The sequence below is a fragment of the Loxodonta africana genome, chromosome 3, assembly GCF_030014295.1.
Source record: "Loxodonta africana isolate mLoxAfr1 chromosome 3, mLoxAfr1.hap2, whole genome shotgun sequence".
NCBI classification, from domain to species: Eukaryota; Metazoa; Chordata; class Mammalia; order Proboscidea; family Elephantidae; genus Loxodonta; species Loxodonta africana.
The window spans coordinates 23,550,936-23,578,572 of record NC_087344.1 but is presented as its reverse complement, the minus strand read 5'-3'; the positions used below and the strand labels follow the sequence as shown (position 1 = coordinate 23,578,572).

General features: G+C 47.8%; 1 protein-coding gene across 3 annotated transcripts in view; it reads left to right on the top strand.

Annotated features, from left to right (window-relative positions):
• Positions 1 to 16,920, top strand: part of DNMT1 (DNA methyltransferase 1) — a 54,663-nt gene extending 37,743 nt beyond the window's left edge. For 2 of the 3 annotated variants that reach the window (XM_003413098.4, XM_064280625.1), the window contains 17 exons: positions 345 to 460; positions 667 to 871; positions 951 to 1,084; positions 2,178 to 2,351; positions 3,797 to 4,018; positions 5,268 to 5,460; positions 6,376 to 6,460; positions 6,697 to 6,825; positions 6,976 to 7,258; positions 7,608 to 7,749; positions 8,616 to 8,782; positions 9,252 to 9,429; positions 10,168 to 10,363; positions 10,769 to 10,935; positions 11,168 to 11,284; positions 12,319 to 12,409; positions 12,973 to 16,920. In XM_003413098.4, coding sequence (XP_003413146.1) covers positions 345 to 460; positions 667 to 871; positions 951 to 1,084; positions 2,178 to 2,351; positions 3,797 to 4,018; positions 5,268 to 5,460; positions 6,376 to 6,460; positions 6,697 to 6,825; positions 6,976 to 7,258; positions 7,608 to 7,749; positions 8,616 to 8,782; positions 9,252 to 9,429; positions 10,168 to 10,363; positions 10,769 to 10,935; positions 11,168 to 11,284; positions 12,319 to 12,409; positions 12,973 to 13,007 — 2,634 coding nt within the window. In that variant the 3' untranslated portion in view covers positions 13,008 to 16,920. The remainder of the gene's footprint in view (positions 1 to 344; positions 461 to 666; positions 872 to 950; positions 1,085 to 2,177; positions 2,352 to 3,796; positions 4,019 to 5,267; positions 5,461 to 6,375; positions 6,461 to 6,696; positions 6,826 to 6,975; positions 7,259 to 7,607; positions 7,750 to 8,615; positions 8,783 to 9,251; positions 9,430 to 10,167; positions 10,364 to 10,768; positions 10,936 to 11,167; positions 11,285 to 12,318; positions 12,410 to 12,972) is intronic. The other variant, XM_010593362.3, reaches the window with a different exon arrangement.
• The last annotated feature ends 10,717 nt before the right edge of the window (positions 16,921 to 27,637 follow it).

The window sequence follows — 27,637 nt, the reverse complement described above, 5'->3', positions numbered from 1 at the left end:
AAGGGGTTGACGAGCAGGAGAGGAGCTGAGAGTCAGACTGGCCTCACAGACCACGGGAAGGAGTTGGCACTGGTGCTGCTAAAATCGAACACTGGAATCGAGTTTGCTGCCAACATTGAGCAGAGCTGACGATGGGAAGGCAGAGGGTGCCATTTGCTGCAGGCTTCCAGCCAAGGGGAGTGGATATTCCTTCCCTTCAGGAGCCAGGCCCGGAGGGTGCATGACTTCTGTTTAATGAAGTCATTGATGAGTTATGCTTTTATATAAAGTAACAGAAGACCACATAGGTCAGGCCTAACACAGACCTTCAAAACGATCCTCAAGTTAAACATTCTTGTTTTCAGACTGATGGGAAGAAGAGTTACTATAAGAAGGTATGCATTGATGCGGAAACCCTGGAAGTGGGGGACTGTGTCTCTGTTATTCCAGATGATTCCTCAAAACCGCTGTATTTAGCAAGGTTTGTATCCTTCCCTTTGCTTGACTTCAGCCATACTTAAGCAGGAGATGCGTATTTTGCAAGGTTAGCAGCAGCAGCAGCAGCAGCAGCAGCAGCTCTTTGCTCTAGACTAAAACTAAAAAAGATACAGTTCCCCTAAGTAGACTCAGCCACACGTCTGCTTGTCAAGTTAGAACTTTCTCCCCCACCCCCGCTCCCAATTCCAGAGTCACGGCCTTATGGGAGGACAGCAGCAATGGACAGATGTTTCACGCCCACTGGTTCTGCGCTGGGACAGATACAGTCCTGGGGGCAACGTCAGACCCTCTTGAACTGTTCCTGGTAGATGAATGTGAGGACATGCAGCTTTCTTATATTCATAGCAAAGTGAAGGTCGTTTATAAAGCCCCGTCGGAAAACTGGGCCATGGAGGTGAGTGGCTGGCCCTGCCACCCGTGCCCCTGCCTTGTTGTACAGGGTCATGGCTGACACATCGTTCTTCTCGCCAAAGGGAGGCATGGACCCCGAGCCCATGATGAAGGAGGACGATGGAAAGACCTATTTCTACCAGTTGTGGTATGATCAAGACTATGCAAGGTTTGAGTCCCCTCCAAAAATTCAGCCAACAGAGGACAACAAGTACAAGTGAGTGTTGGCCCTGGGCTCTGGTGGTGTCCTTCCTCGTGACCCTGTCCTATGATATTCAGGGATGACATGCTTTCTGCATGAGCACTCTAGCTCTTAATGGGCTTCCGTTGGGGGCAGGGGGTGGGTTTCGTTCCCCTGCAGCCTCTCCTTCTACCTGCTTGTCTTCCTCGCTAACCAAAGAACAGCTGACTTGATTGGAATTACCAAAGCATGTAGGTAACCTGGGGGGAGTCATCTTTGGAAGAAATTTTCATATCTAAGAGCAGGACATGTCTTTCCATTTTAAGACTTTATGTGTGTGCCTCACACTTCTTTCGCTTCTGAGGTATTTTCTCTCATAAAATGAGATCTTTTATTCCATTTTCTTCTAACTGGTGGTGGCTGTTTTTAGGGAGGCATCTTTCTTTGCAGTGTCTAGTTCCCACACCTTCCTTTCTAACCTCTGTACCTCACCTGTTTTGTCTGAAAGTGTCAGCAGGCGCCTTCAGAGCCGTGCCACAGTAGTAATGGTAATGCGCAAAGGCAGGGAGAGCTCCCTCGAGGCTTCTGGGATTGCTCCGGTCAGCCTGATGCTGCCTTTTACTTGATCTCCGTTTGTAAAGACACCTCCTTCTCTCCTCAAAGGACTTACTAATCAAGAATAAGTTGAATTCTGTCAAGTGTCTACTTAGCCTTTGTCGGAAATAGTAGTAGTGTGAGGAGAAAGAATAGCATAAGCCTCATCTGACATATTAATGTCGCAACTTACATTGAGTTCCTAATGGAGCCACCCCTTGCATTCTTGCTCATGGTGTATTCTTAACCATATTCTAGATTCTGTTTGTTAATATCTTAAGATGTTTGTATTGATTACTCAAAAGTAGGGTTGTTGTGTAGTTTTCTTGTGTTGAATGCTATCTCTGAGCTTTGGCCTCAAATGAAGTGCTTCCAAAAGTATGAAAATAAAGTTACAGGAAAGCCAGTTCTTTGCTCTAACAGCTGCAGGTATTTTCTCCTGTTGGTCACCCAAGTCTCTGGATTAAGCCAGTGGCTGCAGCTGTGGTCACTACCAGGCACCTCAGAGCCTCGTTTCTGTCTGTGATTCCTTCAGGTTCTGTGCAAGCTGTGCTCGATTGGTTGAAATGAGGCAAAAAGAAATTCCCAGGGTCATGGAGCAGCTCGAAGACCTGGACAACAGGGTCCTCTACAGCTCAGCCACCAAGAATGGTATCCAGTACCGAGTGGGAGACGGCGTGTACCTCCCACCTGAAGCCTTCACGTTCAAGTGAGTGCCTCCCTTGACCCAGGCTGGGGACAGGGAGCCATGCCGGAAAAGGGTTGGCTTTGGGATGTTCCTTCCCATGCAGACATCCCCCACCCCTCAGCCTTAGTCCCATCTGCTACTTGTGCCGTCACGTTAGCGTCTGTGGGATCAGACAGGGTCCCGCCGTCCAATCCAGAGTGAGTTTGGGCCAGGGCCTCTGCTCAGTTCCATCTGTAAGACGGGGATGGGGGCAAGTTTCTTGCCTGATAGGGCTCTAAGGACTTAGTGAGTTAAAGTGCTCAGCACCTTGCCTGGCCTAGAATAAGCTTTAATTAACATGGACTGTTGATTGATTAATGGAAATTGCATCATAAGACTTCTTTGCATGTCAAAGGATTGAGGCCCTTCCGGGAGAAATCAAAGCCACAGATATTTTCCATATTTGATCCATTCTTTGTTCATTCTAAGAACAAATACGTGTGATTGGAATTACAACCCAAGTTTTCCTAACCTAGTCAATTCTGTTTCCTGACTTGTAATTCCATTTTTCTAGAGCCCTAATTGGAACTCGTTCCCCAGCCTCACTTCAGTTACTATGAATTTGCAAAATGTGGGGGAAGCGGGTCCCCTCCAGCCTCGGCACAGTCAGTGCTGTCACCCCTCTGGATCCATTGTGCTGAGCATGAAGAGGGCAGACTTCCTGTGGTGCTCTTGGCCCAGCAGATGAGTCAGACACGGGCTCAGAGGCTGGGGTAGGAAGCAGAGCTGCGGCTTCCCGAATGGCTGTCTTCAAAGAATGCAGCCAATGGCTTGGCTGCCAAGTGAGGCGGCCACTTTGCCACAGTGGTCGGACCACATTCAGGCCACCCCAGACCGTGTGTCTCCTCCCTTACCTTTTCCAGTGTCACGCTTAGTCAGTACCTTAGCCAGTGGAGGGTGGGTTGTGCTATGGTAACAACTCCAAAATTAGTGACTTAAAACCACAGAAGTTTCTGTTTCTTGCTTATACTTTGTGTCCATCATGGTCTATGAAGTCACTCGGGGACCTGGGCTGACAGAGCACCACCTTTTCAAAAGGTGCTGGTCTCTGATCTGGAGGGAAAGCCCATTGAGGCTCTCCTGGCAAGTGGATGCTTCCGCTGGGAAGTGCTTGGCATCACCTCTGCCCAGATGCATCAACCAGAACTGGATTGCAGACCAGGAAGCCAATCCTGCTGTGTGGCTGGGAGGCAAAGAGCTGGGAAGGTTTGAGCAGCATTAATGACTATCACAGCCTTTAGTGCACAGATGGAGAAAGCTTGTTTTATACTGTGAATGAGATTTCATCTTTGTCTAAATTTTTCTAAGGCATTGAACTGCATTAGTTTGTAAGGTGTTTGGATTAAAATGGTTCTTGTTACTGACCAGTCATGCTGTACTACTTTAAGACTCAATGTTCAGTTGTCCTAACGGTTGCTACTCTGCAGCATCAAGCTGTCCAGCCCTGTGAAACGCCCCCGGAAGGAGCCTGTGGATGAAGATCTGTACCCGGAACACTACCGGAAATACTCCGACTACATCAAAGGTAGCAACCTGGACGCCCCTGAGCCATACCGAATTGGCCGGATAAAAGAGATCTTCTGTACCAAGAAGAGTAATGGCAGGCCCAATGAGACAGACATCAAGATCAGGCTCAACAAGTTTTACAGGTGGGTAAAGGCCTCTCTCTTTCAGGATGCCCTGTTTGAACAAGCTCATAACACTCGCACACAGTTGTGGTTTGTTAGCTAGAGTTATGTATATTTTCACTACCATTTAAAAAAAAGCTAGATTACCTGGTGGGCACTGACAGTGACTGTCATCGTATTTTATAGCCCTAACTTTTAGATGCTTCTTTTAAAGCTGCAGAGCCCTTTCTCCAAAAGAAATCCTTAAGCAGAAGTCCAGAGTGTGGTAAAAGCAGGAATGGAAGGTCCTGGGCCCCTCCTGAGGCACCACCAGAGACGCATGCCCCAAGTTCCATTTAGGACTATCCAGGCTCTGCCACCTCTCCCAGGCCTTTGTTCCTGTTTCTGGGGTTTCTCTCTTTCTACACTTTTCCCAAGGTCTTGGCTTAACTCAGCCTTGTTCTTCGGGTTTCTAGTAACTGGTAGCGGTTAGGAGTTAACCTGAAGTGAATCCAGTCAGATACGTATCGGCTTGCTTCACTTCTTAGCTAATGTATATCTTAACAAAGATTTTCTGAAGTCCTTGTAATAATGGGAAAGAAAGAGGCTGACTGGTCAGAGTGAGAGAAGGAAGTTCTACACGTACTTCTGAGCAGGAGCCAGGCAGGTGCTGTTCTTGATACAGGGCTGCTTTGTTGGCTGGGGTGAGTGTGGATGACAAAGAGCAATCAAACAAGCGTTCGCTGAGCTCAGCAAGGAGTTGCATTTGGCTTGTAGCGTTTTAAGCCAAATAAGGGAGCCAGTGATAAAGCTAACTTAACTGGGGGGTTGTGGCCTTTACCCACTGATTCACCGAGCACTCCGAGAAATGCCACTGAATTCACTGTAAACTCACAGCAAGGGGGCAGTGGTGGCTCAGTTGTAGGATTCTCACCTTCCAAGCAGGACTAAGTTCAGTTTCAGGCCAATGCCCCTCATGCGCAGCCACCACGTGTCTGTCAGTGGAGGCCTGCGTGTTGCTAGGATGCAGAACAAGTTTCAGCAGAGCTTCCAGATTAAGACGGACTAGGAAGAAAGGTCTCGTGATCTACTTCGGAAAAAATCAGCCGTTGAAAACTCTGTGGAGCACAATGGCCCGATTTGCCACAGATCTTGGGGCGGGGGGTGCAGGACTGGGCAGCGTTTCGTCTCATACATAAGGCCGCCATGAGTTGGGGGCAGACTCAATGGCAGCAAATGACAAAGCTTTCAGCAAAAGAGAATTCCTTAACAAAGACTCTTTGTCTTGTAGGCCAGAAAACACTCACAAGTCCACTCCTGCGAGTTACCATGCAGACATCAACCTGCTTTACTGGAGTGATGAGGAGGCTATGGTGGACTTCAAGACTGTGCAGGGCCGCTGCACCGTGGAATATGGGGAGGACCTGCCCGAGTGTGTCCAGGACTACTCGGCAGGAGGCCCAGACCGCTTCTACTTCCTCGAGGTGGTGCTCTGGGCTTACTTGAGGGGAGTTTCAAGGTCAAGCGTCTAGGTCCCAAGAAAGCAGTTCAACATTCAGGGTTCAGTTATGTTCAAGGGCTTTGGGCAGTAGGGATTTTGGGTTTTATTGGCTAGTATGAGCCCATCCGTGGGAGCTGTCGTGGGGGCCTGGGGCAGTGTTTTACAAAGCTTTAGTTATAGAAAAAAGCACTCTGCAGTACATGTTTATGACCATTCAACTTGTTCAGTAGTTTAACACTCCCAGCTTTTAAAAAATTACAGTGATAGAAAATGTAACTAATGCGACTCAGATTTATTTAGGCGGCCTCCACCAGCCCAAACGGTGCCTTCCTGTGAAGTAAGGAAAGCGGCCCCTCCCCTGGAGACACAGCCCTGCACCAAGCTGCACAGCCTGGCCCTGTACCTGGGTAGAGCCTGGTCCCTTCTGCCAGGTGTCTGCTTCTGGGCCTGGTCCACACAGCCATGCATGGTGGCCCTGGTTATCCAGAGAGGATCGAGAAGTCTGTAGATCAAGCTAATTACTTTTAATTGAGTTTGGCTTTTATGTATTGGGTTATCTTAACATGGTGTATGTCTATGTTTCCCCAGGCTGGTGTGTGTAGCCTAATCAGACAATAGTCTGTTCCTGTGCTTAACATGTTTTCTCATTTTAAGAATGAGTAGTCGAGGTTCAGATAGCAGGAATTTTTATGTTGGCCAGATAAAATATTTGTATTAATAGAATGAGCTTATTAAGTTTCTAGTGTAGTAAAATCAAAGTATGATGGCTAATTGCTTTTGGCCTTACTTAGGGAGAAATTAAGTGAATCTTTATCAGATTAACTTCTTACGTAATCTTTGCTAGAGATGGTGACCAGTGTGTTTCTCTACCAGACTGTTGTAGTTCTCTCCTTTTCAGGCCTATAATGCGAAAAGCAAAAGCTTTGAAGATCCTCCAAACCATGCCCGGAGCCCTGGAAATAAAGGGAAAGGGAAAGGAAAAGGTATATTTTCACTCTGTCAGTTTCTTTTCAAGCCTGTCTTATGTAACTCAGAATACCATTTGAGTCACATCACAGAAAAGAACAGCCTCTGACGTCTGTTTCTGGGGAGTTACTGTCTCTCCCTCATTCTTTGTTAACAACTCAAAACAAGGTTACGTTTGAGTTAATAAGGTATTTGAAGATAGAACATTAAGACTATTGACAATTTGATTTAATTTGTGGCTGGTCTTCTCCAGGGAAAGGCAAGGCAAAGTCTCAGGCATGTGAGCCAAGTGAGCCAGAGATGGAAGTCAAGCTGCCCAAGCTTCGTACTCTGGATGTGTTTTCTGGCTGTGGGGGCCTGTCAGAAGGATTTCACCAAGCAGGTAAGTGCCAGCGGGTTTTCTCTCTGAACAGCTAGTAGAACTGGATCAGGCAGGTTCTATCTACGAGACCTTTTGGCTCTGGTCACAATTCTGTCTCGGCAGTCTCATTCAGGAGCCTTCAAAGCATGTCTTTGTCCTTTTATCTACCAGGCATCTCCGAAACACTGTGGGCCATTGAAATGTGGGACCCTGCGGCCCAGGCATTCCGGCTGAACAACCCCGGGTCCACGGTGTTCACAGAGGACTGCAACGTCCTGCTGAAGCTGGTTATGGCTGGGGAGGAGACCAACTCCCGTGGCCAGAGGCTGCCTCAGAAGGGAGATGTGGAGATGCTGTGTGGTGGGCCGCCCTGCCAAGGGTTTAGTGGCATGAACCGCTTCAACTCTCGTACCTACTCCAAGTTCAAAAACTCCCTGGTGGTCTCATTCCTCAGGTAAAAGGGGCAAACCCCCCTGCAGCCCTGGCCTCAGGTGAATCACTGTTCTCTGTGGCCTGAGAGTAACTAAACAATAGCCCCAGGGGGAGAAACTAGATGTGCTGGGGAGTAAACAGCGACTGGTGTGGTTTTGGCACCTGCCGAGTGCCCTGCACTGAGGCGAGACGCCTGGTCTTTGCCTTCAGGAAAGTCACAGCTCTGTTCTTGCTGGGGAGAGATTTTGAGAGTTGGAAGGTGCAACCTCTTGATAACCAAAGTTCAAGCATCCAGGGTGGCTTCTGGTAGAGAGGTCTGAGTCTCGCTTGGCTGTGAGAGTTACTCTTGTCGTCTCTTCTGCCTTCCCTAGCTACTGTGACTACTACCGACCCCGCTTCTTCCTCCTGGAGAATGTCAGGAACTTTGTCTCCTTCAAGCGCTCTATGGTCCTGAAGCTGACCCTCCGCTGCCTGGTCCGCATGGGCTATCAGTGCACGTTTGGCGTGTTGCAGGTGGGCCTCCTGTGGAATGGGGTGAATGTATTTTGCGTGTGGGAAGGTCATGAATTTTGGGGGGACAAAGTGTGGAGTGTTAGGGATTGAATTGTGTCCCCCTAAAAGACATGTTGAAGTTTTCTAACCCCTGTACCTGTGAACGTGACCTCGTTTGGGGGAAGTAGGGGGCTTTCTTTGCAGACGTTATCAGTTAATACAGTCATACCGGAGTAAGGTGGGTCCTAATGGGATTAGGGTGAGGGGAGGTGGGTGTCACCTGGACTGCCACAAATTGTCCCTAGCCAAAAATAGTGTCAGGTGGATAGGCCTGCTGTCTGAGCAGCAGAAGTGCTGGTTCGGGGCAGGGGAGGGGGTGCCCACCACTGCTGACAGTCTCAGCGGTTTGACTTCAAAAGCACGTCACTGGTGCCGTGCAAGTCCACTCCTCATAACTTCTCTACAGGTACATCCTCATGTGTGCCCGAGGACGGGGTGTAAGGGGTCTCTTGGGGCATGGTGCTCTCCTTGGCATCTGTGCCGTCTGTCCCTGTACCAGGCCACTAGGTTGGTGGGCAGGGCTCCTGGACTCCTCGCTCTTTTCCCTAAGCACCGAGGCCTGTGGCCTTCCAGTGCTCTCTAAGGAGCAGGCTGGAATCCCTGGTAGTGTTCACACCTATCTCTGCCTGTGACCTTGTATGGCATCATCATCTTTTGTCCCTTCCTCTGGTCCCACGTCCTCGTACGAGGTCTAGACCTCCTGGTTAAGTAGGGGTTGTATGAGGGAACTTTATGTCACAGTTACCCCAGAAGGTCAGGTGCCGCTGGCCCCAGCCTGTTGGAGGTGCCCCACTGACTCTGTGTGTGTTTGGCCCTCCTGTGTGCAGGCTGGCCAGTATGGCGTGGCCCAGACGCGGAGGCGGGCCATCATCCTGGCCGCGGCCCCCGGAGAAAAGCTCCCCCTGTTCCCAGAGCCACTGCACGTGTTCGCACCCCGGGCCTGCCAGCTGAGCGTCGTGGTGGACGACAAAAAGTTTGTCAGCAATATAACAAGGTGGGAGCCCCACTCGCCCCACTGTGTCGTTGAGCATGGCACTTGTGAGCGTTATCCATGGAGGGGTGCTCTATCAAGAGGTCTGAGCTGAGGAGAGCATCAGCGGGAAGCTGCTGGCACAGCGTCCGACCTGCCACCTCCAGTTTCAGGCTCTGACTCTCACCTGTCTGCCCCTGATCTGACACTAAGTCAGTACTATGTGCAGGTGCCTGGCCACATGCCTGGGATGTAGCCCCTTCTCTAGCTTGTCCCCTCTCAAGTAACATCCAAGGGAAGAATACTGCCAGTGCGGCCTCAGGAAGCCCTTTGACTTCTGAGCTGGAAAGGGCCATGCCACACCCAGGGGACTGGACCCAGGGTGGGGCAAGTGGCTTGCACACAGTGGAGGGCTGCACGGCCGCTGTGACAAGGGGGACAGCAGCAATACAAGTTCCTAGAGGTGGTGACTGTCTGCTGTGGTCTTTTGCAGGTTGAGCTCGGGCCCGTTCCGAACCATCACAGTGCGGGACACAATGTCTGACCTCCCTGAGGTCCGGAACGGCGCTTCAGCGCTGGAAATCTCTTACAATGGGGAGCCTCAGTCCTGGTTCCAGAGGCAGCTCCGGGGCACACAGTACCAGCCTATCCTCAGGGACCACATCTGTAAGGTACCGTACCCCTGTCAGAGCAGGGCCCTTCTCCATCTGCTGGTATGGCTGGACTGGCGACTCACGACTTACTTCAGGGGGATTGACCAGGGGTCAGGGTGGGAAGCAGAACCTCCTCCCTGACTCCCTCCTTCCGTTAGGGTCCTCTCAGCCAGCTCACAGTCCCCTTGCTTGTCTCCATCACCGCTCTTGGCCCCTAATCCAAACCCCCACCATCTTGACAGGCCCCCAGCATCACCTCCTCACTGTTGCCTGGCTCTTCTTCTTAACCACCACAGCCTGTACCCCTGACAACCTGTACCCCCACAGCAGCACATAGTCTTGTAAAGCTTCAATCAGAGCTTCCGCTGTTCCTGGAATAGGCCCAGAATTGTGTATCTGGCCACTGGCATATCAGAGACCTCCTCTCCCCATTACTGTTCTTCCAAATTCACCAAACCTGGGCCCTTTGTGCCCACCACGAGCTCCCCCTGTAGCCGGCTCCTCCTCACCCTGCAGGATTCAGCTTAGATGTCACCTCCTCAGAGAATCCCCCCCATCCCTGCATTATCCCTGCTTTGTTGTCTCCATGGCCTGTGTGAGTTGTCGACTGGGTTTACTGGGTCTCCTCCCAATGAGATTCCACCCCCATGGGGGTCCTGGTCACCAATGTGTTCCCAGTGTCTAGACAATGCCCACCCTCTGTGGACATGCAGATGCTGGCTGACTGGGTGATCACTGGGCCCACTGCTCTCTCAGGACATGAGTGCGTTGGTGGCTGCCCGGATGCGGCACATCCCTCTGGCCCCGGGCTCAGACTGGCGTGACCTGCCCAACATCGAGGTGCGGCTCTCTGACGGCACCATGGCCAGGAAACTGCGGTACACCCATCATGACAGGAAGAATGGCTACAGCAGCAACAGGGCCCTCCGTGGGGTCTGCTCCTGCGTGGAAGGTGTGACCTTGGCTCCTGGGTGTGGCCTCCCTCAAGTTTGGTGTGAAGCTGCCACTTACCCCCACCCATCATTCCCCTTAGATTCTGATTCCCTGCAGTCCCGTGGGCCCAGGGAAGGAGGACTGTGTCCGGGGATTCCTTTGACCAGGAGGAGATGCTCGGGGCTGCTGTTTACTAACCCGGAGGCCCGGGTCAGGCACAGACATGCCAAGTCTGGGTGTCCCTGCTGTCAAATGGCTGCTGAAAGTGTTAGTCAGTAAACACTGTGCCTGGTGAGCAGGGACTGTGGGCTGCTCTGCACAGTAGTGCTGATTGCTGCTTCCTGCAGCTCCAAAAGCCAGTCCGTGCCCGCTCAGCCTCGTTCCCATGTCACAACTGCTGCCTGACTGCAGTGCTCTCTTTCAGCAGGCAAAGCCTGTGACCCCGCAGCCCGACAGTTCAACACCCTCATCCCCTGGTGCTTGCCCCACACCGGGAACAGGCACAACCACTGGGCAGGCCTCTATGGACGACTCGAGTGGGATGGCTTCTTCAGCACGACTGTCACCAACCCTGAGCCCATGGGCAAGCAGGTATCAGGCCAGGGGGCAGGGTCGTCCTTGGGCCCTGGGTTACACCTGGGACTGAGGGGCCTGGAGAGGAGAGTGGAGATGCAGGCTGGTGGGGGCGGCACATTGGTGAGGGGATGCAGACTGATAGAGACGGGCCGGCGTACCTCTCGATGGCATGGTGCCCCTCCCCTGCCCCAATGGCATCTGGGCCCCGGTGGGGTTTGTGGTCCTCAGTGTGGCCTCTCGCCCCCAGGGCCGCGTGCTTCACCCAGAGCAGCACCGTGTGGTGAGCGTGCGGGAGTGTGCCCGCTCCCAGGGCTTCCCGGACACCTACCGGCTGTTTGGCAACATCCTGGACAAGCACCGGCAGGTCAGTGGAGGGGAGCCAGGTCTGGCTCCCGCCTCACTCCTGCCTCGCATCCTTATGGAGGGTCTAACTTATATTTCACCCAGAGGTGCCTAGACTTAACAGAAGGGAGGCACTTCTAGTTTTCACTAGGGCGGAAGGTGGTCCAGCAGTGGGCATGACACACAGTCACTTCTTAGGTGATGGCTGAGTGCCCAGAGCTTGTTAACTCTGAGTATTGCTTCCACACCCCTGCAAGAAGGATGTCAGTATTGGGGGTGGCTGTCCCTGTGGGCTGGAATGCTCGTGAGTCAGCCTACATCATTGAGCACATTGGTCACTGTTTACAGCTCTGAGGCAGAGATTTAGCCCAAAGAAACATTCTGACGCATTACACTTCAGTGAAGGGGCAGCTAAATGCGTGGTGGTGAAAATTCACTGTTGCCAAGGTTGGAATGTACCAGTAATTCCTAATTGATTCTCAGGGGTGTCAGTTTGGCTCTCTTAATTGCATTATTTTCATTGAAGTAGTACATGCATGTGGCTTAAAAATCCAGTAGTACCTAGGATTTATAGTAAAATCTCACCCTTTCCACCCAAGTCCTGTTTTCTGCAAGCTGAGCTGGAAGTTAAGCATGTCTTTGTGGTGGTCATATCTTTAAGAGTTTATCTAAAGCCGTTTGAAGGCCAAGCCCTGGTGGTGCAGTAGTTAAGAGCTGTGACTGCTAACCAAAAAGTCGGTAATTTGAACCCACCAGCTGCTCCTTGGAACTCTATGAGGCAGTTCTACTCTGTCTTACAAGGTTACTATGAGTTGGGATTGACTTGACAGCAATGGGTTAGTTTCTATGGGTAGTTCTGGACACATTGGTTTTGGGTAGAAGGACTGGATGGGTTGGAGGGTCTGAGGGCCGTCGTGATAGAAGGACTCCTGGGGTCCCCTCCCCTAGCGGCCCAGTGCCTGAGTCATTGCTTGTTTTGAGCAGAGGTCAGCAGAAAACCTGCCTCTAGGTGCTGATCCTGGCAGTGCCAAACCAAGCCCTCTTTCCCTCCTGCAGGTTGGTAATGCCGTGCCGCCGCCCCTGGCCAAGGCCATTGGCTTGGAGATCAAGCTCTGTGTGTTGGCCAAAGCTAGAGAGAGTGCCTCAGGTATGGCAGGTTGGGGGTGAGGAGGGTGGGGCTTGGCCTCCCTCTGGGTTGTGTGGGGAATGGGGGACAGCTGGCAGAGTGGGTGCTATTCTAGGCTCTGTAACCAGACTTCTGACTTCCCACTCTGCCCGACTTTGGGACTGGGGCGAGTTACCTACCCTCCCTGGTGGCCCCACTTTTTTTGAGGGGTGGCGTCAGTGAATTGTACATGTGGAGCGCAGAGCCCGAGTCCCGCATGCAGTAGGTGTGTGGTCAGGGCTGGCTGTTCTACTGGGTCTTGGCGCATCTCCCTCTCCTACTGAGTGAATCCGGCCTGGCAGGTGCCTGCTCCAATGCTGACCAAAAGTTCTAGAAACCTACTCTAGGGAGCAACTTTTGAGGCGTGCGCAACCTCCCCTGAGTGTTCATTTAGAACTGCTGCAGGTTCTTAGAGGTTGGCCATTAACATCGCTTCTTGGGCGTTAACCTATTTCCTGATTTAATGCATTTGCTATGCTTACCTATTGCCTAGTGTAATGTTGTGTATCTTCCTGGGAATGACTCTTCCTTTCATTTCCCTTCAGCTAAAATAAAGGAGGAGAAAGCTACTAAGGACTAGTTTTGCCCTCCGTCACCCTCGTTTCCGGCACCAGGAATCCCCAACATGCACTGATGTTGTTGTATTTTTAACATGTTGAAATCTGTTGGTCCAAATGTGTTGTACACGGTGTTTGTGGCCTTGGCTGACATGGAGCTGTCCTGTGAGGTTCGCTTCTCAGTAACTACGTAGTGATCGAACTGCAGTACTTTGTGCGTTCTGGATTTTAAAGGTTTTTTATTATGCATTATATCAAATCTACCACTGTGTGAGTGGGAATTCAGACTTTATGTAGTTTTTATATGTTGTAATATTTCTTCAAATAAATCTCTCCTATAAACCACCCTGGGTGGTGACTCGTGATTTAGCCAGTGAGGGGCTTCAGGCTGCCTCTGCTAAGGCTGGAGGGGAAAGGGCTTGGCAGTGCTAGGGGACCTCACGGAGGTGTCTCTGAAGTAGATCACTCTGTGTCTTGTGGTATGCCTTTGAGGGTAGGGGTGGGGGATAAGTTGTGTGACTCAGTTCTAGCCAATGAGATGCAAGTAGAACTTGCTAGTGTGGTTTCCAGGAAAGCCATTTAAAGGAACAGTCTGGGCTGGCCTCTCCCATGGCCTTGTGGACCTTCTTTGGTCTGGAATGGGCTGTGGTGCCTGGTGGTGCAGCAGCCATCTTATGACCACGAGAACGGAGGACAAAAGCCCCTGCAGTGGATGATGGAAGCTAAAAGAAAAAAGGAGTCACCATCGAGCTGCCCTCCAGACCCTGGCCTGCCCACCTCCAGGTGGAAACCCCTTATTGCTAAGACTCTGTTAGTTGGGCTTTCTGCAGCTTTCAGGTAAACCCAATCCTGCTGAATTCCAAGGCTAATCAGCCTTTTCTTAGGTTTGTCTTCGGGAAAAGACTTGCTGTAAAATGCCACCAAAGCAGAAGACCTCAAAGAAGTGTCAGTCACCAGCACGCATGACCCAGAGGGCCACTGATAGGATGTTGAGTAGCAACCCTACGTGTGATTTAATGGGTGGCGTTGTCTGAGGTGCTTCAACTGTCTGACTTCAGTGAGTCACAGACGTCTTAGTCATAAGACCAAAGGCCTAAATATAACTCTATTGCAAAGTTTCAAGTTCCTTAATAACATTCCCGCTTTCCGCTATTGTGAACAGCGCAGCACTGAACACCCTTGTGCATTCTCCCACCATCCCCTTAAGGGCAAATACCTACAAGAGAGATTTCTGGGCCACTGAATATAAATGTTTTATGATAATATTTTTACGTCTTCAGGACACATGGGCGAACTACACCTGAGGTTTTGATTATGTCCCTACCAACAGGGAGCACCTTCCTTTAGCTGACTCCAGCTTTTGCCTCTCTGTAGTCCTTGTCGACTGAATGGTGAAAGTCCTGTTAGCATTTTTCTGTAGTGACTATACTTCCATGAGTCCAGTGGATGTTGGAATGTTCTCTTACTCTGGAGGCCGCTGACTTTCCTTGCTGAGAGCTGTAGGGCAGTAGGGACATTGACCCTTGCTCGTATTTTTCATCTCGATTCAGTATGTCTTTGCATACAGAGATTTTCTATTTTTAGGGCATTAGATTTATTTATAAGGAGCCCTGGTGGTACAGTGGTTAAGTGCTGGGCTGCTAACCTAAAGGTCAGCAATTTGAACCCGCCAGCCGCTCCACGGGAGGAAGATGCAGCAGTCTACAGGCTTGGAAACCCTATGGGGCAGCTCTCCCCTGTCCTGTAGGGTTGCTATGAGTTGGAATTGGGTCGACGGCAATGCATTTGGTTAGATTTATTTATATTTGTCTTCTCATTTTCTGTTTTTCATGGTCTATTTAGAAAGACCTTTCCTATCACTGGGGCTCTGGTGGCGCAGTGGTTAAGCACTGGGCTGCTAACCAAAAGTTCAGTTCAAATCCACCAGCTGCTCCTTGGGAACCATATGGGGCAGTTCTCCTGTGTCCTGTAGGGTTGCTATGAGTCAGAATCGACTCGATGGCGATGGGTTTGGCTTGGGTTTCGGCTTCCTATCCCTAGATCATAAAAATGTTTTCTGCTGTATTTCTATGATGCTCTCATTTGAACATGTGAATCACTTTTGTAAGGACTAAAACAGGAATCTCAGCTTATTTTTTGAACAGGAGACAAGTGCACAGGGGGAAGGAAATACAGCTGCTCAATCTAGTTAAGTTTCCCTGTCAGAGATCTTATTTTTTTAAGTATACCTTCTGCTTGTATCTTTTTTATTTTTTTAAGCTAAAATCTCATTGAAAAGTACATAGTGAATATACAGTGAAAAATAAGCCAAGGCTTTTCCTGTCCAGATTCCTAGGCTCCTTGACAATCTGAATTCTTGTCTCCTTTCAAAGTCATTCCACAGTGAGCATCTCTGATAGCGGCTATTGAAACTGCTTTGCACTTGAGAGGTGGTTTTATACAGGAGTGCCTCGCTTTCCATTTATTTTTTTTTTATTGAGGTATAAGAAATGCATAGATCCTAAGTATACAGCTTGAATTTTGGCAAATGCACACAGACCTCTAACCCACATGCTTATCAAGATATGGAGTCCCTGGGTGGTACAGTTAATGTGCTTGGCTGCCGACTAAAAGGTTGGGAGTTGGAGTCCACCCAAAGGGGCCTGGGAAGAAAGGCCTGGCAATCTACTGCTGAAAAATTCGCCATCAAAAACCCTATGGAGCACAGTCGTATTCTGACACACATGGAGTTGCCATGAGTCAAAGTCAACAGCAAATTTTTTTTTTTTTTTAGAGACCAAAGTTTATTAGTGGTTAGCAGGGTTGAAGGGAGGAGGAGAGGGAGAGTCATTGCTTAGGGTGAGAAGACTTTTAATTCTCCTGAAATCCAGATTTCTGGGGTCCGTGGAGGTTGAGGTGACCCACCCAGGCCATTGCCCTGACGGTGATCTTTTGAACCTTGAGCTTCGAGTAGACTGGTCTCCTAAAAATCACCTTTAAGTCAAACAGTAGTCTTGCAAATTGGTAAAGACCGTTTTGCCTTGGGCATTGGGCTCTTTTGAAAAATTATCTATGTGCAGTCGGTTTTGAGAACTTTTTTTTTAATGGAAGTATATATAAAACATTTCCATCACCCAAGAGTGTCCCCTTGTGCCTCTTCCCAGTTAATACACACCCCCGCCCCCACCACCACACACACAGGGGCAACCTCTGTTCTGATCCTGTCTCCATAGATGATTTCCTTCTGTTCGTGTGCTTATGAATGGAATCAGTACAGTGTGGGCTTTTGGTTAGCTTCTTTCTCTCAACATAGCGTTCCTTAGCGAGGAATCCATGTTATTAGTGTTAATCAGTAGTTTTGTTCTTTTTTACTACTAAGTAGAAGGAATGCCCTTATTTTAAGTTGTTTATCATTCTATTGTTTGGAAACTTGTGTCCCTCAGTGTGTGGTTGCCAAGTTGTGGTACATACATTTGTACATGTGTGTGAATCCATATCTAGGACACATTTCTAGTAGTAGAATTGCTGGGTGAAAACTTTATAGAATTGCCACATCCTCTCAAAACCCAATGGGGAATGCACTGAATTTACAGACTTAGAGGGGAAATGGACATCTTAAAGACAGACCTGTCTAAGAACAGGGTCGGTCCTTGTTTATTCAAATATTTGCGTTCCTCAGAACATTTTAAAATGTTCATATCAATCTTGGCAGTTTTCTTGATTCCTAGACATTTAGTGCTTTCATTACTAATGGAAATAGAATACTTTTGCATTTTCTAAACTGTGGCCCTTTGCTTACAGAAAGATCGATTTGTATGGATTATTGATTTTGTGTTTTTTTTTTTTAAATCTAGCCAACTTTGAATTTCCTTATTTTTGTGATACTTTCCCAGTCTTGGTTGGAGGTATACACTTCTCTGCAAGTGAGGATTCACTGGTGTAATGAGTAGAACTGAATCTGGTTTTTGCTGTGGCTCAGCCACTGGGCAGCAGGCTGTCCCTCAGGGGTAAAATTCCAGGAGCAGCCCATGTGAGGGGCTGCCTGTGAGGTACACAGGCCAACCACCCATCTCTGTGCCTCCCAAGAGCGTTAGCCTGGGCCAGGCTGGTGGACCAAGGGGGACACCGCCCAGTGCTGGGGGGCTGGAGGAGACCATGGCCTAGAGCAGCTCTGCCTCCCTGGCTGGCTCACAGAAAGTGCTCTCCTTCCATTAGGGTTGAGTTCATGCTTTTCTTCCTGGGAAGAAAGAGCTGGCGTAATTGCAGCACTGACAGAAGTAGTGATGGTAGTGGATTGACATCCATTTGACCAACGAAATCCATTGATAGTCAAAGCCAGGAAACATCATTACCATTTGAGGGGACTGTTAAACAAATTCTTCACTTTGAAGTCAGTTACCAGTTGCTGTCAGGTCAGATCTAAGTCCTGGCCACCCCACATGTGTCAGAGTAGAACTGTGCTCCACAGGGTTTTCAGTGGCTGCTGTTGCAGAAGTAGATCACCAGGCCTTTCTTCAGAGGCACCCCTGACTTGAACCCCCAAACTTTCCGTTAGCGACAGACATGCTACCCATTTGCACCATCCAGGGACTCCTTGAAATCATCAAAGTGGGTGGGGAGACCCAGCATTTCTCCTCCCTCTCCAGCAGGAGCTGTAGTGGAGGATAACCAGATAGTGTCCATTGATGAGGGGGAAGCTCTATTTCCAGTAGAACACTAGTTAACAAATGCAGATGGAAGGATAGATTTAGATAATCGTTTTGCAACCCTCACTGATAGAATTTACTCAGGCAAGAATCATGGCTGCGTTTTAAACTACCTTCCCGTGAGCTGCCAAAATATCTTCAGTGAGTTTAATATCTCGTCAAGGGAAGTAACCACACAGTCGAGAGATTCAGCCTGAAACCAGCTTCACATCTAAGTGGGGCCGACTGTGGTCCCCACTCCCCAGGGACGTTTGGCCACGTCTAGAGACAAATTTCTGGTTATCACAACTGGGGGCGGAGGTGCTACTGGCTTCTGGTGGGTAGAGGCCAGGGTTGCTGCTAAACACCCTACAGTACACAGGACAGCCCCCACACCACAGAGAATGTTCCTATCCAAACACTAGTAGTGCTGAGGGTGAGGAACCCTAGTGTGGAATCACTAATCAACTGCGATGTGTTAATTGACGTGATGCGGTGAGAAGTAACACAGCGCCTCCCGGGGAGGGTTTGTGTCAAAAATGTTTCACCTCTAACGTCCGGTGTACAGGAAATGCAGCTAAAAGACCAACAGGAAACAGACAAGCCTAAGCAAGCGGTTGGATGGGCATCTAGCTCATCTCTTCATGCAACACGGGGTTAACGTAGGTGGGAAGCACTGCGTGGCCTGCACCAGACAAACCAGTGATAAAGGACATTCGGGGGTCAATTTGGGAAACTTAACCTTGGACCTCATATTGAGTGAAATGAAGGGATTACTGACTTTGTTTACTGACTTTCTTAGTTGTGCTAAGGATGTTGTTGGCTATATAGGAAAATATTCCTCAGTGATGCATTCTGAAGCAGTTAGGGAGAAAAAGTCAGGGTATCTGTAATTTACTTTAAAACACATTAGCATTATTTAAAAAAAATCCCCCAAGCCTGGTTCTGTTTCTTTACCATGGCTGCTTTCTTAGTGACCCTAAGGTGGTCCCCTCTCACCTCCTGAAGGAACAAGGCAGGAAGGAATTTCAAACCCTTTTCCTCAGTTTGGCCCACTGCCCTGCCAATTTTACCACACTGGCCCTTCTCTGTCCCTTCTTTGTCCCTTCCCCCATCAAAAGACATTCCTCAAAGGGCTTGCTCCCTGAGGCTTCCCTGCTTATGCCTGGGACTTCAGTTGTGTGTCTTTGGTCAAGTTAATGACCCTCTCTGAGCCTCATTTTCTTAGTCTGAGTAATGGGGAAGAAAATCTACCCCGTGAAGGTTCTGTGACTTTCTAGGAAAAGCCTAGCTGATGCCTAGCTGGGTGCCCTTAATAAGTAATAGAAAGAGGGGCCCTGAAGGTAGTTTAGGAGTAGATGGAAGGAGGGAAGCATTTTCTTTAATAAAAAATCATGAACTTTCACCAGACTTAATGGTCTGACTGAGACTAGAAGGACCCCAGAGGTCATGGTCCCCAGACCTTCTATTAACCCAAGACAGGAGCCATCCCCAAAGCCAACTCTTTAGACAGGGATTGGACTGGACTCTGGGATAGAAAATGATACTGGTGAGGAGTGAGCTTCTTGGATCAAGGAGACACATGAGACTATGTGGGCAGCTCCTGTCTGGAGGGCAGAGGAGGTCAGAAGCTGGCTGAATGGACGTGGAAATAGAGGGTGGAGAGGAGTGTGCTGTCTCATTAGGGGGAGAGCAACTAGGAGTATATAGCAAGGTGTATGTAAATTTTTGTATGAGAGACTGACTTGATTTGTAAACTTTCACTTAAAGCACAATAAAAATTAAAAAAAAATGAGAAGTAAAGTTGAAAAAAATTATGAACTTTCAAACATACTGATAAAACTCAAGAGTATAAGAAACATTCGCGTGCCTAGCATCCAATTGTTACTTGCTGTTGAGTCAGCTCCGACTCAGGGTGATCTTATGCACAACGTAACAAAACACTGCCTAGTCCTGCACCATCTTCACAGTCATTGGTGTGCTTGAGTCCATTGTTGCGGCCACTGTGTATATTTTGAGTGCCTTCCAACCTAGAGGGCTCATCTTCTAGCACTGTATTGGACAATATTCTTTTGTGATACATAGGGTTTTCAATGGCTAACTTTCAGAAGTAGATCATCAGGGCTTTCTTCCTAGTCTAATTCTGAAAGCTCCACAGAAACCTGTCCACCATGGGTGACCCTGCTGGGGTTTGCAGTACCGGTAGCGTAGCTTCCAGCATCACAGCAACACACAAGCCAACACGGTATGACGGACTGACAGACAGGTGGTGGGGCACCCAGAATTAGCACGGTTTTATTTGCTTGAGGTTGTTTTTTAATGAAGTCAACATCGCACAACTAAAGGCGCCCCTGTGCCTCCCACATCTTCCTCTGCTTCCCCAGAAACAGCCACTTTCAGGATGTTGGCTTCTCCTTCCTGCCCATGTTTTTTTATACAGTTACTACATCTGTGTGTCCATAAACTTAGTATTTTCTGTCTAAAAATACTATGTAAATGATACTCTGCTGCACACATCTGCAACTCGGTTTTCTCCCTCAACCGTTTGGAGCTTTTAAACAAATGCCAGCTTTAAAAAAGTACAGTGAATAATCACAAAGCAAGCAAGATTAATGATCAACCTTGTTTCCACCTTTGTTTCGTGAGGAAGCCCGTCTAAGCACCTGGTCTTCTCCACAAGTGCCCATTATCACCGTATATGTTATCTGCTTTGTTCCAACTCACACGAAGCCATCTGCAAGCACCAAAGAAAAACTTGCATGAACAGCATTAGGACAACTATTGATTGAGCATCAACTCTACTCTGGTCATGGCTCTGGGGCTGGGCTGGTAGCATCAGGCAGACCATTATCCCTGCTTGCCTCATGAGTGGGGCGGGAGGGCGGACAGGCAGACCCCACAAGTGAATGAAGTGATGTTAGATGCATGGATAATGCACAGCTGCAGTAGAGTCGACTCCGACTCACGGTGACCTCATACACCACAGAATGTAACGTTGCTGATCCCGTGTCATCCTCACAATCACTGGGATGTCCGTCACTGCAGCTATCGTGCCAATCTGTCTCACCGAGGCCCTTCCTCACCTTTACCCGTTGCCTTCAAGTCCGTTCCGACTCCTAGCGACCCAATAAGACAGAGTAGAATTGCCCGTAGATTTTCCAAGACTATAAGCCTTATGGAAACCCTGGTGGCATAGTGGTTAAGTGCTACTGCTGCTAACCAAAGGTCGGCAGTTCAGATCTGCCAGGCACTCCTTGGAAACTCTGTGGGGCAGTTCTGCTCTGTCCTATAGGGTCGCTGAGTCGGAATCGACTCGACGGCACTGGGTTTCGTTTGGTTTTTGGTTATAAGCCTTATAGAAGCAGACTGCCATGTCTTTCTCCCACAGAGCAGCTGGTGGGTTGAAACCACTGACCCTTGGGTTAGCGGGTGAACACTTAACCATTGCACCACCAGGGCTCCTTTCCTCACCTTTGGCCCTCTGTGTTACCCAGCATGGCGTCTTCCTCCAGCAATTGATCCCTCCTAATGATGTAAAAAAAAAAAAAAAAAAAAAATTTTTTTTTTTTAAATGATGTGTCCAAAGCAAGCAAGTTGGACAGGGTTCTGCTGTGATCCATAAGGATTTTATTGGCTCATTTTTTAAAGTAGATCACCAGGCCTTTCTTCCTAGTCTTAGTCTGGAAGCTCTGCTGGAGCCTCTCCACTATGGGTGCCCCCGCTGGTATCTGAAGTGCTGGTGGCATAGCTTCTAGCATCACAGCAACACACAAGCCAGTATAGCATGACAAACTGACAGAGGTTGTTTTAGATGATAAATGTTACAAGCAATAAAAAGAAGAGAATGGGGATGCAAGTACTCTAAATCTTGCCTTGTTCCTCTCCACTCAAACATGCTGTCGAGTCAACTCTGACTCATAGCGACCCCATAGGACAGAGTAGAACTGCCCCATAGGGTTTCCAAGGCTGTAATCTCTGCAGGAACAGACTGCCACATCTTTCTTCTGAGGAGCGGCTGGTGGGTTCGAACTGCCGACCCTTCTGTAAGCATCTGAGCACTTAAACACTGTGCCACCAGGCTCCATTGTTCCTCTCCAGATTTGCTTATTAAAGTGCATAGATCTGTGTGTGCAGCCGGGTTATTTTTTGTGTATACATTCACCTGTGTAACCACCACCCAGATCAAGATCTAGAACATCACAGCACCCAGGATGGCTGGGTGTGCCCTTCCAAATCAACTCCCACTCCTTGAGAGGTAATCACGGTTCTGAGTCTGTTGCTATAGATTGGTCTCACCTGTTTGAGAAGTTCACCTAACTGGAATCATACAGCATCCTTTTGTGTCTGCTTGTCTCGGTAGGTTGTTCTTTTTTATTGCTGTATAGTATTCCTTTGTAGGGATGGAGCACCATTTGTTTATCCATTCACCTGCTGTTATGGACTGAATTGTGCCCCCCCCCCAAAAAAAATGAGTTGTAGGTGCTAACCCCTACAATACCCGTGGATGTTGATCCCATTTGGGAATAGGGTTTTCTTTGTTAGGTTAATGAGGCCATTTCAGTGTAGGTTGTGTCTTAGGCCAGTCACATCTGAGATATGAGAAGAGCAGATTAGGCACAGAGAAGCAAGCACCAAGGAGGGGAAAACGCATACCACGGGGAGAACTCCAAAGAACACCAGAGAAGCTGAGACAAGGATCTTCCCCCGGGGCAGACAGAGAAAGCCTTCCCCTAGAGCTGGCGCCCTGAATTTGAACTTCTAGCCTCCTAAACTGTGAGAAAATAAATTTGTCTGTTAAAGCCACTCAATTGTGGGATTTCTGTCATAGCAGCACTAAGAAACTAAGACACCAGCTGATGAACTTTGAGTTGTTTCCAGCTGTTGCCCACTGTGAATAAAGCTGCTATGAAGGCTTGTGTACATATTTTAGCGCGTGGCTTTCTGTGGATATCTGCTTTATTCCTTTGGAGAATAGCTAAAAGAATTCCACATTGTGAGATCTAGATAAAAGCCCATTGCTGTCAATTCTGACTCACAGTGACCTTACAGGACAGAATAGAACTACCCCATAAGCTTTCCAAGGCTGTAATCTTTACAGAAGCAGACGGCCGCATCTTCCTCCTGAGGAGTGGCTGGTGGGTTCGAACTGCCAGCTAATCCGTTAGCAGCTGAGTGCTTAACCACTGCACCACTAGGGCTCCTTGAGATGTAGATAATCCCCTTTAAACTGCTGCAGCTTCCAGTGAATGGCTCCGTGCACCTGTCCTCATTCGCCTACTGATGAGTCTTCCAGGGTTGGTCCTGCCGATGTCCTGTGAAGACTGGATGTGAAAGAATGTCGGTGCCATAAAGACGGGTTGCTGGGGGGCATGGGGGCTTTTTTCCCCCATCCACCCTTAGACTCTGTCTTCTCCCACTGTCCTATCTCCCTTGGGCCCTCTTTTACTTTTCCTTTGGAAATACCTGACTTTTTGTAAAAACAATGCATGCTCAGTGTGTAAGAAAGATTCCATACAAAAAAGAAGTAAAGATGAGGCCAAATCAAAACACCTGAATATGAATGTCCATTGGCTGGAGGCAATGGCATGAAACACTATACAAAACCAGTTACCACTGGGGTGATTCCAGCTCATGGGACCCCACATGGTCAGAGTAGAACTCCATAGAGTTTTCCCCTTTAGATTTTTTTTTTCTGTTGTTGAAAATATACACGGCTAAACAAACACCAGTTCAACAATCTCTACATGTACAATTCAGTGACATTGATTACATTCTTCATATTGTACAACCATTCTCACCTTCCATTTCTGAATCGTACCTCTCCCATTAACATAAATTCACTCCCTTGTAAACTTCCTAGCCTTATCAGTTTCTGTTGTCAGTTTAAATCCCATATAGATATGTAAAAATGGTGTGGGGAAGTGTCTGACCTCCTCCAACTTCATGAGGAGGAAGGAGAATCACCATCAACAGCCCAAGGATGATTCCTATGAGGCAGGGGTCACACATGCCTCCTTTCTCTGCCATCTTTACCAACTCTGACACCAACCATCCCTCCCACAGCACTCTCTACTGGGCTCGATAATTCACTGCAGTGGCCGCATACAACTCACAGACCATACAATTATGGGGTTTATTAGGGAAGTTAACAGTTACAATTCAGTCTCAGGAACACGTAAAACAGTTCTTCCATCAGGATAGCCTCTTCCCCACCATGCTCGCAAACACGCACCTCCCTGGCCCTCAGTCTCTGACCAAAGGCACTCAGTTTACTCTCTCGGGGCTGGGAAGTCCACCATGCCGTTTCCTGCTGCTGAGTCTCTCCATCCTCGGTAGTGGGCCCCTCCTCTCTGCCCTGGAATTGGCTCTTTTAAGGCAAAACTGACCAATCCCCTTGGTAGGCCACTTACCCTATCACACAACCACCTGGGTGGGAGTTAGAGGACCAGGGCTAGAAAGCCACAATCACCACAAGAACATGATGCTCAAGGCCAACAGTCTTTACTAATTAAGCAGAACTATTGTTTGGCTTAAAGAAGACTTTAGGGGGTAACTTGGGTTTGAGATTTAAAGATGATCTCAAAGCAATAGTTTCAGGGGTTCACCCAGCCTCAATGGCTCCAGAAAATCTAGATTCCATGAGAATTTTAAATTCTGTTATGCATTTCCCTCCCCCCTTTCAATCAGGATTCTTCTATAGAATCTTTGATCAAAATGTTCAGTAATGATAGCTGGGCACCATGAGCCATAGAGTTTCCAATTGCTGATTTTTCAGAAGTAGATTGCCAGACCTTTCTTACAGGGTACCTCTGTGTGAATTCTAACCACCAACCTTTCAGTCAGCAGCTGAGTGCTTAATTGTTTGCACCACCCAGGAACTCCACAGAACACTACAAAAAAAAAAAATCCAAACTAGTTGGGACTCCTTGGAACACTATTTAAAAAATTAAAAAATGTTGTTGTCGAGTCAATCCCAACTCACAGTGGCCCTATAGGACAGAGTAGAACTACCCCTAGGGTTTCCAAGGCTATAATCTTTATGGAAGCAGATTGCCACATCTTTCTCCCATGGAGCAGCTGGTTAGTTCAAACCACTGACCTTTTAGTTTGCAGCCGAGCGCTTAACCGTTGCCACCAGGGCTCCTTGAAATACTATACGAGGTTAAAATAAAATGGAAAAGTGGAAGTGCGTGCAAATGCAATAAAAAGAGAAAGCATATGCATGAGCGTGGCAAAGCCCAAATTCAGGGGGTGGTTACTTCTCGAGGGTGTTGTTGTTAGGTGCTGTGAGTCGCTTCCAACTCAGAGTGACCCTGTGTACAACAGAACAAAACACTGCCCGGTCCTGCGCCACCCTCACAATCATTATGCTTGAGCCCATTGTTGCAGCCACTATGTCATTGAGGGTCTTCCTCCTTTTCACTGACCCTCTACCTTACCAAGCATGATGCTCTTCTCCAGGGACTGGTCCCTCGTCATAACATGTCCAAAGTACATGAGACAAAGTTTCATCACTCTTGCTTCTAAGGAGCATTCTGGCTGTACTTCTTCCAAGACAGATTTGTTTACTCTTCTGGCAGTCTGTGGTATATTCAATATTCTTTGCCAACACCATAATTCAAATGCCTCAATTCTTCTTCAGTCTTCTTTATTCATTATCCAGCTTTTGCATGCATATGAGGCGACTGAAAGTACCATGGCTTGGGTCAGGCACACCTTAGTCCTCAAAGTGACATCTTTGCTTTTGAACACCTTACAGAGGTCTTTTGCAGCCCATTTATCCAGTGCAATACATCGTTTGATTTCTTGACTGCTGCTTCCATGGGCGTTGATTGCGGATCCAAGTAAAATGAAATCCTTAACAACTTCAATCTTCTCTCCATTTATCATGATGTTGCTTATTGGCCCAGTTGTGAAGATTTTTGTTTTATCTATGTTGAGGTGTAATCCATACTGAAGGCTCTAGTCTTTGACCTTCAAAGTAGTGCTTCAAGTCCTCTTTGCTTTCAGTGAGCAAGGTTGCTTCGTCTGCATATGGCAGGTTGTTAATGTAATCCTGATGCCCTGTTCTTCTTCAAATAGTCCAGCTTCTAGGATTATCTGCTCAGCATACAGACTGAATAGGCATGAGGAAAGGATACAGCCCTGACACACACCTTTCCCAATTTTAAAGCAAGCAGTATCCCTTTGTTCTGTTCGAACAGTTGCTTGTTGGTCCACGTACAGGTTCCGCATGAGCACAATTAAAGCGTTTTAGAATTCCCAGTCTTAGCAATGTTATTCATTGGGAAGGTAACATGAGGTAAATGTGACAATGGAGGGTGGCAGAAGGAGCTTCAACTGCACTTGTAATGTTTGATTCCTTTTATAGTGATTTGTTGCCTAATACTTTTCTGTATGCCTAAAATACTTAAAAAAAAAAATTAAGTCACAAAACACCCGGATAGCACCCATGTTCAGTGGCTAGCTACTTCTAGACAACTCTAGACCCGTTGCCATCGAGTCGATTCCAATTCATAATGATCCTATAGGACAAAGTAGAGCTGTCCCATAGGGTTTCCAAGGAGTGGCTGATGGATTAGAACTGTCAACCTTTTAGTTAGCAGCCAAGCTCTTAACCATTGTGCCACCAGGCAACTCTGTGTATCCACAGATGCACACAATTTTACCTCCAGGGGTGGTGCTTGTATGGATGGGCCAACATTTAACTAGTTCCTTATTAATGATGCTTGGAAAGTTTTCAATTTTCCAATCCTTTAAGCCACTCTGTGTTGAACACCCTCTTATGGGCAATTTAATGCACTGCGTGCATATTTCCTTAGGTCAGCCCTGACCGGAGAATGCAAGATGTGGATACACAAAATATATAAAAAATATATTACCTCATGTATATATTACATAAATATATATTAATATTAAAAAACCAAACCCGTTGCTGTTCAGTCAATTCTGACTCACAGCAACGCTACAGGACAGAGTAGAACTGCCCCATAGGGTTTCCAAGGAGCAACTGATGGATTTGAACTGCTGGCCTTTTGGTTAGCAGCCAAACACTTAACCACTGCACCACCAAGGCCCCACATATATATGTGTATGTGTGTATATATGTACATAAACTTGTTGCTGTTGAGTCAATTCCAACTCATAGTGACACCATGTAGACCCAGAGTAGAGCTTCTCTGCAGGATTTTTGTGGCTGTAATATTTATGAAAGTAGATCCCCAAGCCTTTCTTTCACAGCACCGCTGAGTGGTTTCGAACTGTCGAGTGCAAACCTTTCATGCCACTTTATATTAATATATATAATTAATATATACAAAAACAAGAGCATTGCCGTCGAGTCAATTCCAGCTCATAGCGACCCTACAGGACAGAGCAGAACTGCCCCATAGGGTTTCCAAGGAGCAGATGGTGGATTCAAACCATTTGACCTTTAGGTTAGCAGCTGAGCTCTTAACCACTGTTCCACCAGGGCTCCATATTAATATATTAAGTATATAAAATAAATAATTTTACATTCATGTATATAATTATTTGTATTTAAACCAAAGCAGTATATACACATGGTAAAAAGTCTAAATACAGCAGAAAAGTGCAAAAGTAAGCTTTCCTCCCCTGCTGCCTTCCTCCAAAAGCATCCCTCAGTAACAGTTTCTGAAATTTCCTTCCAGAAAGTGGTTTGCATATACTTGCATATCTATGTCCTATTAAAGAATTATAGAAATTGGATCATGTAACATAAGCCATTCTACATCTTGTCCCCACCCTCCTTGTCTCAGAGATTTGTTTTTACACGAACACACATGTATCTGCCTCTTTAAAGACTACCCAGCATTTCATAGATTATGGCTAGTGTATCACAATCTATTTAACCAGCCCCTGTGGGTTTTTATGTTATGGGTGGACACATAGGCGTTTCCAGTTTTTGCCATCATGAACAATTCTGCACAGACATCTTGTTCGTGCATCTTCGCGTGCTTTTACGAAAT